The sequence below is a fragment of the Hyalella azteca genome, unplaced genomic scaffold (genome assembly GCF_000764305.2).
Source record: "Hyalella azteca isolate HAZT.00-mixed unplaced genomic scaffold, Hazt_2.0.2 contig9281, whole genome shotgun sequence".
NCBI classification, from domain to species: Eukaryota; Metazoa; Arthropoda; class Malacostraca; order Amphipoda; family Hyalellidae; genus Hyalella; species Hyalella azteca.
In genome coordinates, this window is record NW_025939355.1 from 62,683 (window position 1) to 75,809 (window position 13,127).

The window sequence follows — 13,127 nt, forward strand, 5'->3', positions numbered from 1 at the left end:
TCACTATTGTGCTCGCCATGTCCGTCCGTCCGTCTGTCTGTCTGTCTGTCCGTCTGTCTGTCTGTCTGTCTGTCCATCCATCCGTGACCACGTTTTCGCCGACGAGAAAATGCGCTCTCTGTAACTCACTGCAGTGAGTAATGAGTTATATTTTTTTTCAATATAATGAAGAATATTTTTTCGTTATGGTTGGTAGATCGAAAATTTTTAATCTTATACATTGTCGTTTTATACATTATATTTCATACATTTATTTGCTTATTTAATCAAATTATAATCACTGTAAATGATGAGGGCGTATTATTGAAATTACAGTATAATAAAGAAGCAATTCGATTCCTTTTTCGAAAACCACAAAGTAGTTTTCACAATATTGAGTAGTACAAAAAGATTGTCTATCAAGTTAGATAATGCTTCTGGTTTTCAACTAAATATAATACGTGTATACCTGCAGATAAGAGCGATTCAAGCCTGTAATATTTTATCTCCTCAATGCGAATAAAACAAATGTAATCTAATTTCAAAAAGATCCGTTCAAACTCACTCCTCACCTCATATATTCCAATTTTATTCGACTACCGTTAAAAAAAGTAAATATGCACGTACTAATTCGATTGTAAAATTTTCAATTTTTGATCGAATATTTCTTCCTCATTTTTCTATTCTTTACAATTCTCTCACCATAAACAATATCGATACAAAATCTCGACATAAAATGTAATGGATATGCGCTATAATACTTATAATATGATAATAAACGTAATATATTAATCATTCTGTAACATTTAATATAATATGATATATATAATAATTATATAACATGATTACATATATAACATGATAATATATATGATATATGATGTAAAACGTTAACATAATCAATGCAACTGACAGCAAAGCTGTTGACGCTGAAAGGCTCCATGGTAGAGACAGCGCCGGGCGCGCTATAGCACTGCGACGCTTGCGCGTTCTCCTTGTTGATCCAGGACTCGTACAGCCCCATAGAGTGGTACAGCAAAATCCTACAAAAATATTATAATAATGCATGTTACTTGTTTGCAAGCCTAATGTACTAGGATAAATTCATATTAAAAATTATTTCAATAATTCCGTCATGAAGAAGAGTGCATTTATTTTTAGTATCACCAGGTTGATAGCTGTGCTCACCTCCACACTTACTTAAATATTCGTAGTGATACCCGTAGACTTTTGTTAACAACTGCCGCTCCTCGGAAATTAAATTATTCCGTGTGTAACAAAGTCTTTAGATCGTGTCGCACGCTGCTATTCCATTTGAACTTATATTGAAAATAGGTATTTTGGAACTATTCATCCGAATCTTTCTCAAATGCCACGAATTACATCGTACATTCGACGTATTATGTATAAAGAAGAAAAAAAGTCCATGTTAACGTACAGAGACAATAACCACTAAACTATTATGTTATATTTTTTTAAAAAATGAATTTATGCTATTATCGTGGCAACTGGCAATTTGTATGAATGATCTTTATGAATGATACCTATGTGAATGAATTTCTGCAAAACAATGAAACTATACAAATACTGACATGAACTCGGGTAATAGTGCAGAAGTTAGTAAACTAAAGTCAAGATAATATAAATTTCTCCAGCAATCATTAAGAAAATAATAAAAAAATATCAAACTTTATCTCTAATTATATAATTTTTTGATTACCTGTAAGTTATTGGGTCCAACAGCGGGCTGTTCTTGGTAATGATCAAGCCCATTCTGTACTGAGTGAAGTACTCAGGCAACAAGTAGAACTTGCAGTAGCCTTGATACAAATCAATTTATTTTAGTAATGACATTCAAATTAAGTGCTAGTTGACATTAAACTCAGTGTTAAAATGGAAACTGCTTGAATCATATAAGTTATCGTTAATCAAATAGCTTGACTATTAACCTTCAAGCACTCATTCAAATATTTATTAAAATTATATCAAAAATCTTATATTTATTTGCGAATTTCTGAATAATTTAGTAACATCTTAATTAAAAAAAATGAAAAACGTCATGGCTGATCTTAGAATAATTTTAACTGAAATTCCAAATTTTTGTCTATCAAATTTTTATTCTACTATTACAATTTTAACCGAGTAATCCTAGACAGACCTTCCTCCTTGAAGCTTTGCGACATCATCGCTGAGCACAAGAGCTGTTCAGCGATCAGCAAAGAGTCCTTCTTGCCGTGAACGCGCGTGTTCATGGCGTCAAGGAATTTTGTCAGGGGCATTTCCATAACTCTTCCCTGCTTGAAGAACTCCCCTACTGCCCCTATGGCACCCGTCTTCGTGTTCTGCATATTTAAAGGAATGATATTTCATGAAATATCATTCGGTCTCGGTAACGAAATGACAAAAATGTCAACCGTGCATCACACACGGAACTTCGATCTACACTCGCAACGATATTAAGAAGGCTTCTCGTACTGAAAATTAAGCTTTTCGTGCTGAAAATTAAAATTTTCGTTCTGGAAAGGCATCTCGTAATGAAAATTAAGCTTTTCTGTGCATGTCACTAGGTGTTTTTGATGTACCTTTTTCTATAATTGTAATTGATCACGCAAGATATTTTTTTATCCATACGCTCGTCATGACTTACTCGGAAAATGCTAGCAGCAGCAGCACCTTCTTCCAAGATGATGTTAATGGAAGGGTTTTGAGTGATATCTTGGAGGTTCTTAAAAAGAACTGGAGTGTTCCTCACTGTCAGGACTGACACAAGTACACTGGAGTACATTCGACTGACGCCAAGAACGAATATCATCCAACAGCCAAGCAATACCTTCACCGGGCGGTACTTTACGTCGATGCGGCTATCTGAATATCCAAAGAAGTCGTTTTAAAAATCAAAATCATTTTACTGACAAATTCCGAATTAAAAAAGTTATTTGAAAGAAATTAAAGCTGTAAGTTCATTCAAGAGCATATTATAAGAAGAATAATTTCATTATTTCTAGAATACTTAACGAGATTTAAAACAGAAATCACAGAATTCTTCATATCCACGTACCTTGCTGTAGTAAGGTTCGCAGAAACTCAAATGCGACATTAAGGCCCATTAAACCAAGGATCTTGCGACCGGGTCGCTTGTTTCCGCTGCTCGAGCTCACAGCCAACACAGTCACCGTGAAGGCAAACACAGCAACCAAGATGCCCAGCCATGTCGCAGGGCTGAAGACGAGCACAAACCCCCAAGTGTTGGTCTTCGGAGACTGTCGTCCGACCACCACACTGAGAGGGTCCATGACGATTGGGGTGGTGAGCGACACGGCCTGAGCACGATCCCAGGTCGCAGCAAAAGGCCCCAACGCAAGATCCACTTCCTGAAGTGAGTTTTTAGCTGGATTTACAAAGCTGAATGCAAGTATGCTTAGCCAAATAAATATTGGCATGCGAATTGTACATGGGAATACTGGTAACATATATTTATAGATTAATTACTGTCAAATAAGAAAGCAGGGAAAAAATTCATCAACAGTTAATTGTTCACAAGGAATTTAAAAGCAAAGAAAACGCCAAGAAAATTCACCATATCGATATTGAAAACGTTTCGGAGTCCAGCCGCATCATCAGTTCGACTAAACTAAAATTGAATTTTAACTTTTAAAATGATTTTATTCATTTGTAGTTTAGTCGAACTGATGATGGGGCTGGATTCCGAAACGTTTTCAATATCGATATGGTGAATTTTCTTGGCGTTTTCTTTGCTTTTAAATTCCTTGTGAACTTGTGATATAAGCAGATTAATAATATAAGTACATGTAATTGTTCATTTCATAATAATTGATCAAGTGTGAATATCAGGTTTCTGTAAAAGTTTTAACTAGTAATTTTTGCCTACAACCCGTCGCTTTTACGAAATTTCTATCAAATTAAATTCTGAATTCACTCAATTTTTTTAACTGCAGAATTTTTTTTATAATTTTATATCGTAACTTGTAGACAACTTTTACTTAACTTGATGTATCATCCGGCAAGAATTCTGTACTTAAGCAAATCATAATTACAAATTCAAAGTTCCCTCACACAGTGCGTCCGGTTAAAATCAAATTAACGTTTTAATTTAATCTGAGTTCACTGAATCACTGAAATATACATAATTGATGGGTTGTTCGGCAGCTGACAACTCGGGTTAGAACCAGATTTTCTTAGATTAAGCACCGCAGCCTCCAGTGATAAGTCTGCTCATTTTTATCTCAAAGAACGAATGTCTGCAGTGCCTCTTCAGGTGTCGTCAATAAGTAACAGTGAATTCTTTCATCTCACTCCGCATGAGCTTCACAAATCAACGTACGTATATCCATAAACACTCAGACAGGGTTGGCTGTCTTCCATGGGATTTGTACACAATTTATAGGCTTCTCGTAACTCCAAGTGTAAAAGGGATATGTGGTCAAATTTTTTAATTCTATTCCAGCCGTTCATTGACAATTTCACTATTTTTCTAGTTCGATTACAGTTATTTCGAAGATATATTGTGTATGTGAGCATGAGTAAAAAACTGACGTCAGCTAAAGGTTCACTTCTTAAAAAGATATGCATAGATTATGACTCCACAGTGGCGACGGCAGATTGCAATTTATTGACGAGTTAAGGATATACATTTGACGAATTACGTCTCTGACTGTTAATACCGAATATTCATTGTAAATTATTATTTGTGCATTTGGCGTTCCCAAGATTTGCGAGGAAAAAACTCATTTTTTCATTAACAGAAAAGATTATTCAAAACGTCAAGCCTCTCAAAAGGAAGCTTTATTACATAATTCTCTTGGAATAAATCATCAAGTGCAAGAATAGTCCTTTTAATAAAATACATCTCCACGAAAGTGGAGCTTCATAACCCCGTTATATTCTGAACGCAATAATCTTGACATTTAGACTGCGTTGAAATGTTAGCCTAATGTGATAAGCCATACTATAAATTTAACGCGTTCCATAGTCACGGCTTTCTAAGGTCCCACTTTTTAATGCAGCAAAGCAATCTTAAAACAAACTGGCACCACTTACGCCAGAGGTTGGCGGAAACAGTGAATTTATATATTTTTAATCAAATTTTTACTCACATTTCGGTGCACCATGCCCATCATGCCTGTCCACGACCCATTGTCCAGGACGCGGCCCCACTGGCCATCAGAAGGGCGGGACAATGCATACCTATAGATTATGTCAACATTTTGTATTCTCATTTAATCCCTGCCTTAACTTTGAATAGATATTGGCCCGTATGCTAAATAGGGCACTAGCACTACGAAGTAGTTGGTATGCTAAATACGTCACAGACACTAAGCACTTCGAAGTAGCTCTACAATGTTTAGTGTCGCTTAGTGTCGCACTACTGATTCGTATGCAGAAAGACTTTGAAGTGCTACTTCGCTGTTAGAATACTTTATAGTGCCGCACTACGCTATGAGTCTATTGAAGAATGGTAGTTAAGTACTCAAATAATTAATTATTCCCTAAGTAATTCTTATTCTTTGCAGAAGATTGATGTAAAATGTTTAATTGTGATGGTAATGGTACTAATGAAAATTATGATGGTGAGCTTAAATTCGCAATGCGTTTGCGCACCTTTCCCATCATATATTCAAAGTCCACGCTTACCAAAGACATCGAACAAAAGAGAGAAGCATGGAAAGTTCTTGCAGAAGAATTCAAAATGACTCCAGAAAAAAAACAAGAAATAAAATTCAAAACATGGTATCAAAAACAAGAAAAGTAATTTTTACTTCTACGCTGTTCATCTGTTTCGCCAAGGAAAATGTCAGCCATAAGAATAACATGTTGTTCACTGAAGCGGTACACTTTTTTATAAGCGCGCTATGCTTATGGCCCTATTTAGCATACCAACCGTAGTGTTCCATGCCGCACTATGGCTTGTAGTGCGTAGTGGTACTTCAAAGTGCTAGTGCCCTATGTAGCATGCCAACCGTAGTGTTCCATGTCGCACTAGTACCGCACTACGGCTTGTAGTGCGTAGTGCTACTTCGTTGTGCTAGTGCCCCATTTAGCATACGGGCCTATATAGTGTGTTGTTGAGGAGATATGTATACAAAATCTAGCTATAAAATTGCGTTAGAGAAAAACTAGAGGATTGCGTTAATAAAGTCTTTTTGGAGATGAATTGCGTATGCGATGAGACAAAGGAAAACATTGGGCAAAAGGCGAAGAGACCTCCTTGAGAGACAATTTTGTTTTGGAGATGCTAACGTAGTCATGCATACATTCGTTCCATTCAAATATAAGCAGTAGTGACGTTACCAATAATAAGATTATATCCATAATATGTGAATGTTAGAAAAAATACTCATTACATTTATAATTTTTTTATATCAGAAACGCACGTAAAGTTGAGCGACTGAGCAAGAAGGTTGAGCAGGTTCATCATAGCGCCGTGCGCCGTCCAGGTCCCGTTGGACGCCTCGGTGATGTACACGTGAGGAGGGTACTCTTCCAGCGCCACGCGCACGTGAGGCGCTACGGGGAACCTGCGCCAGGGAGGCACGGCATTTTAATCAACGGGGAACCTGCGCCAGGGAGGCACGGCATTTTAATCATTGGAGAACCCGCGCCATGGGAGGCACCGACATTTTAATCATTGGAGAACCCGCGCAATGGGAGGCACCGACATTTTAATCATTGGAGAACCCGCGCAATGGGAGGCACCGACATTTTAATCATTGGAGAACCTGCGCCATGGGAGGCACCGACATTTTAATGAATGGGGAACCTGCGCCAGGGAGCACCGACATTTTCGCATGAGGGCTTGACGCATAAAATTACGCACACGTGTCACAATATGTTTTATGGGACAAAGAGAATTATTGAGCGATATAGTGTATGTTTATTCTCAAATTTGGTTGGAAATGAGGTAAACGAATATTTGTCAGAAAAAATCACATTTTGCACTGCTCGAGGGAACAATTCTAGAGGTTTTTACTCCACTCAAAACGCTTTGAAGCATTTGTATATGAAATCAGAGGTTTTCTAATTGCCGCTCTTCCATGGAATCCATATCTGTGCAGCTCTCGGCTGACAGTCTTTTTGGGAACTGGGTTCTGTCGGTGTCCATTGAGGTCTGCATAATTTCAACAGCCGTGGTCCTTCGATTGTCCCTCACAATTCTACTTTGAAACCAACGGTTTCTCTCAGACAACTTCGACTTTCAGCCATACCTGTACTTTCCTGAGGACATTTTACCTTCTTTTTTTCACAAGCATTCATTACTTTGGAGACAGCACCTTTCGAAACGTCAGGCATTCGGGAAGTTTCTGTCACACCAGCACCTGCCATACGGGCACCAACAATTTGGCTTCTTTGAAAGTTAGAGAAGTTTGCCATTTTTATGTAATAGGTTAGGTTATGGCCACAAAAATTTCCTTTAAATATCTGTGCGTGGATAATTTATCAATTAGCAGCAACAATACATAATAAAACAAAAAATTTGTCACGTTTTCATTTTTTGTAACATGTTCAAAAATTACGATATCAAAATATTAGGTGATTCCCTCATTTTGGCCAACTCCTGTATGAGTAATTATGCTTAGAAAAATCATTTCAGTCGTGGAGATTTATTACAAAATACTCGAACAGTAATAGAAAAACAAATTCTCTTAAGTCTACATCGAGGAGTCATTTTAAAAACTCACTTTAACTCCTAACCAAATTTATAGTCAAATTTGAAGAAGTTTTCTCTTTCACAAACACTAATTGTCTGCTCCCGAATAAATGTAGCGTGAGCACACTAAAAATAAATGTAGCGTGAGCATACTAAAAATAAATGTAGCGTGAGCACACTAAAAATAAATGGATCGTGAGCACACTAAAAATAAATCTAGCGTGAGCACACTAAAAATAATACTAAAAATATACAGTATGTAGCGTGAGCACACTAAAAATTAAATGTAGCGTAAGCACACTAAAAATAAATGTAGCGTGAGCACAATAAAAATAAATGTAGCGTGAGCCCACTAAAAATAAATGTAGCGTGAGCACACTAAAAATAAATGTAGCGTGACCACACTAAAAATAAATGTAGCGTGAGCACACTAAAAATAAATGTAGCGTAAGCACACTAAAAATAAATGTAGCGTGTGCACACTAAAAATAAATGTAGCGTGAGTATACTAAAAATAAATGTAGCGTGAGCACACTAAAAATAAATGTAGCGTGAGCACACTAAAAATAAATGTAGCGCGAGCACACTAAAAATAATTGTAGCGCGAGCACACTAAAAATAATTGTAGCGCGAGCACACTAAAAATAATTGTAGCGCGAGCACACTAAAAATAAATGTAGCGTGAGCACAATAAAAATAATTGTAGCGTGAGCACACTAAAAATAATTGTAGCGTAAGCACACGTATTATACTAACTTGAAAAAGGCTGCATCCACAGCCGCCCTGCGTGCCAGCTCCGCGTCACTGAAGACCTCAGCCAGAGAAGGTGTCGACGGCATGCTGAGGGTTGTATATCTTTTAAAATTTAAATTCGCGTATACTGGCAATTTTTGTTTGCTCGCTCCAACAAAGTCAGTCCTGTTGCCGACACTTTGTTAGAATGTCCCGTCTGGAACTGTCTCTAGAATTTAGATCAGCTATTCTTTAAACTGTATATTTTCATTTACTGAAATTCGACGACATTTCTGGAGCCTTTCTTCACACTCGCTGTACTCGTAAACTCGCTGCACGATGACGAACCGCTCATTTATATAGCGTCTTGCATAGATTTAACAGTTGATTCAGAGTAAGAACATCGTGATAAAAATAAAGATCATGAAATTTCTGGTAGCAATTTACATTCGGAACGTTACGTGTTAGACGTAGTTTTATAGATCTGTTTTATTTATGTTCAATCAAGCATTTAACGTCAAATTTCACGATAGCAGATGACATTAAAGATTTTGCAAATCGTACCGGAGTCTAAGTGAATTTTTACCTAGTCTTTATTAATGTTCCAATGACGCTCGGATCGAACGCAGAGAAAACTTCCAAGAGCCGATAATCAAAACGTGAAAAGGTTCAGTATTTTACATCCCAAGTGTAAAAGCATGGCTGAAACTATTAAATTTAAAACTAGCTGATAATAAAATTCAAATTGTACAGAATTTTTCTAGATGTCTCATCTTGTCTGCTTTCAAATACATTGGAAACCTTAGGCTAGTGCGACTCAAATCTAAATTATTCAACTTCTAATTTATATGGCGTGAAATTTTATTTTAATTCAGAGTGCTTCATGCACACTCAAAATATTCTTTGCTTAACCTACACGTAATTCAGCTGTTATTCAGCCTGTTATACATGCACCTTGGACAACTACCTACCTATAAAGCTTGGGATTAACTTAAACGCTTCCAATATACCGAATTGAAAGATTATTCTTTGTCTTAAAAATAAGATCAGTTATTTGGCTGACTTATGAGTAAATAAAAGTTGAGTGTATCCAACCTAAGGAAATGCAACGAAGGTTTCGAGTAGAATAAAAGAAAATAAATGGAATGAAGCGAGCATTTTTGTTATGAATTTGTCATCAGAGCGAGACTTATTTGTAGTCACACCTTCAAAATGAATAACTTTAAAAGTACAGGGTGTTTCAGAATTAAGTAACCCTTTTAATTTGTTAATAAATAAAAAACTAAGAACGTTATGAAGTTGAAACTTGTTTTATTTAAAAAAAATAAAACAAGTTTCAACTTCATAACGTTCTTAGTTTTTTATTTATTAACAAATTAAAAGGGTTACTTAATTCTGAAACACCCTGTATATATAAATAAGGTATACTAACGTATTTATTGGTATTAAGATCGTTTGGTTGCTTAATACGCAAATTTACGAAGAATTTAAAAGCAAAGAAAATAGCTAAAAAGTTTCAGAGTCCAGCTCCATCGTCAGTTCAAAACCTAGAACACAGGTACCAACAATTAGTAACCTAAAATTCATATTCAAACCATTCACCTAAAATTGAGGACATTAGAACCAAATCGAAAATAAAACATATACAAATGAAATAAACATGAGCAGAAGGTACTTTCTATCTACAATTTGTAGAGGATTGATAGTTTTTTTTTGTTTAATTATTGTTGAATTGTTGTTTCAATTTGAATTTTATGTTACTAATTGTTTGTAGTTTGTATCTGTGTTGTAGGTTTCGAATTGACGAAGGAGCTTGATTTTCTTTAAAAAATGGCGATCTTTTTGGCTGTTTATTTTCTTTGCTTTTAAATTCGTGTATATAGGTTTTCATTTTTTACATTTTTAATCGATCGTTGAATAAGGGATAAATGAAGTGCTAACGGAGAATGAGATGAATTGTCCAAATATCTCTCAATATTTTACATATAAATGGCTATTTGTTCCGTAATTGCTTGCACTAAGCCTTTACTTAAGTAATGACTTCCGGCGTGCAAAGGATTACTGCATGTGAAATCTCACCCTAGGTAAAGGCTTACCCGCTTACTGTAGGTAAAGGATCATTTCAATAATTGATGGCTTACTGTATGTAAAAGCTTACTGCAAGTAAAAGCTTACTGCAAGTAAAGGCTTACTGCAAGTAAAGGCTTACTGCAAGTAAAGGCTTACTGCATGTAAAGGCTTACTGTAATTAAAAGGTAACAGCGTGTAAAGGCTTACTGTAGGTAAAGGCTTGGTGAGAGTAATAGCTTACGTCATGTTAAGTCTTACCGTAGGTAAAGGCTTACTGCAAGTCAAGGCTTGCTGCAACTAAAGGATTGCTGCAACTTAAGGTTTGCTGCAACTAAACGCTTGCTGCAACTAAAGGCTTGCCACAACTAAAGGCTTGCTGGAACTAAAGGCTTGCTGGAACTAAAGGCTTGCTGGAACTAAAGGCTTGCTGCAACTAAAGGCTTGCTGCAACTAAAGGCTTGCTGCAACTAAAGGCTTGCTGCAACTAAAGGCCTGCTGCAACTTAAGGTTTGCTGCAACTAAACGCTTGCTGCAACTAAAGGCTTGCCACAACTAAAGGCTTGCTGCAACTAAAGGCTTGCTGCAACTAAAGGCTTGCTGCAACTAAAGGCTTGCTGCAACTAAAGGCTTGCTGCACCTAAAGGCTTTCTGCAACTAAAGGCTTGCTGCAACTAAACGCTTGCTGCAACTAAAGGCTTGCTGCAACTAAACGCTTGCTGCAACTAAAGGCTTGCCACAACTAAAGGCTTGCTGCAACTAAAGGCTTTCTGCAACTAAAGGCTTGTTGCAACTAAAGACTTGCTGCAACTAAAGGATTGCAGCAACTAAAGGCTTGCTGCAACTAAATGCTTGCTGCAACTAAAGGCTTGCTGCAACTAAATGCTTGCTGCAAATAAAGGCTTGCTGCAGCTAAAGGCTTGCAGCAACTAAAGGCTTGTTGCAACTAAAGACTTGCTGCAACTAAAGACTTGCTGCAACTAAAGGCTTGCTGCAACTAAAGGCTTTCTGCAACTAAAGACTTACTGCTACTAAAGGCTTGCTGCAACTTAAGATTTGCTGCAACTAAAGGCTTGCTGCAACTAAAGACTTGCTGCTACTAAAGGCTTGCTGCAACTAAAGGCTTGCTGCAACTTAAGATTTTCAGCAACTAAAGGCTTGCTGCAACTAAAGGCTTTCTGCAACTAAAGGCTTGCTGCAACTAAACGCTTAATGCAACTAAAGGCTTGCTGCAACTAAACGCTTGCTGCAACTAAAGGCTTGCCACAACTAAAGGCTTGCTGCAACTAAAGGCTTGTTGCAACTAAAGACTTGCTGCAACTAAATACTTGCAGCAACTAAAGACTTGCTGCAACTAAATACTTGCAGCAACTAAAGACTTGCTGCAACTAAATACTTGCAGCAACTAAAGACTTGCTGCAACTAAAGGCTTGCAGCAACTAAAGGCTTGCTGCAACTAAAGGCTTGCTGCAACTTAAGATTTGCTGCAACTAAAGGCTTGCTGCAACTAAAGGCTTGCTGCAAGTTAATGTTGCTGCAACTAGAGGCTGGCTGCAACTAAAAACTTGCTGCAAATAATGGCTTACTGCAAGTAAAGGCTTGCTGCAACTAAAGGCTTGTTGCAAGTAAAGGCTTGCTGCAACTAAAGGCTTGCTATAACTAAAGGCTTGCTGCAACTTAAGGCTTGCTGCAACTAAAGGCTTGCTGCAACTAAAAGCTTCCTGCAACTTAAGGCTTGCTGCAAGTCAAGGCTTGCTGCAACTTAAGGCTTGCTGCAACTAAAGGCTTGCTGCAAGTAAAGGCTTGCTGCAACTAAAGGCTTGCTGCAACTTAAGGCTGGCTGCAACTTAAATCTTGCTGCAACTAAAAGCTTGCTGCAAGTAAAGGCTTGCAGCAACTAAAGGCTTGCTGCAAGTAAAGGCTTGCTGCAACTAAAGGCTTTCTGCAAGTAATGGCTTGCTGCAGGTCAAGGCTTGCTCCAAGTAAAGGCTTGCTACAAGTCAAGGCTTGCTGCATCAAGGATTGCTGCAGGTCAAGGCTTGCTTCAAGTAAAGGCTTGCTTCAAGTAAAGGCTTGCTTCAAGTAAAGGCTTGCTGCAAGTCAAGGCTTACTCCAAGTAGAAGCTAACTGAGTGTACAGTCTTCACTGTAGGTAAAGGCATACTGCCGTCCTATAACTGACCCTCCTTGAACACGGATACTGACAGTCCTACTTTCTGGCATGATTTACTCTAAAATTCCTAAGGTAAATATTTATCAGGCAAAGGCCGGCTGCCTCGTAAAAAATCAGTTCACATAATAGATACTTTGGGATAGCTGGCTTCTCTACATGATTTTAAGAAGGCGATAATAAGCATGGCTTAACTAGACATTAATATCAGTGGGAATGTAGTTGGATTAATATTCTTCTGAAGGATTTTGATAGATTTTAAGCTTAGTTTGATATCAATTCAAATGTTCGCAAATGGTATGAACGTACATATGGGATTGTCAGCTTCTTCAAATTCAACATAAATTATCTCTATCCATCTACTCGATAGAGATCGATGAGTGTCCTAGGACTGTGACGCCTAACATGGTCTCAACGAACACTCAACATCTACTTACATGATCGCTGAAAAAACATACGACTTGATTATGCAGGGTTGACGTTACTCAGGCTAGCAATAGTATTTAGCAGGACT

The 13,127-nt window shown here is 37.4% G+C and overlaps 1 protein-coding gene across 1 annotated transcript; it reads right to left on the reverse strand.

Moving 5' to 3' along the window:
• Window positions 1–2,105: 2,105 nt before the first annotated feature.
• On the reverse strand, window positions 2,106–8,484 carry LOC108680366 (probable glutamate receptor). The gene is made up of 6 exons (XM_018169177.2): window positions 8,402–8,484; window positions 6,372–6,515; window positions 5,094–5,184; window positions 3,038–3,350; window positions 2,627–2,844; window positions 2,106–2,321 (listed from the first exon to the last, which is right to left on the reverse strand). Exons 1-6 carry the CDS (start codon window positions 8,482–8,484, stop codon window positions 2,106–2,108), a joined length of 1,065 nt encoding a protein of 354 aa, XP_018024666.2.
• Between the last annotated feature and the right edge of the window lie 4,643 nt (window positions 8,485–13,127).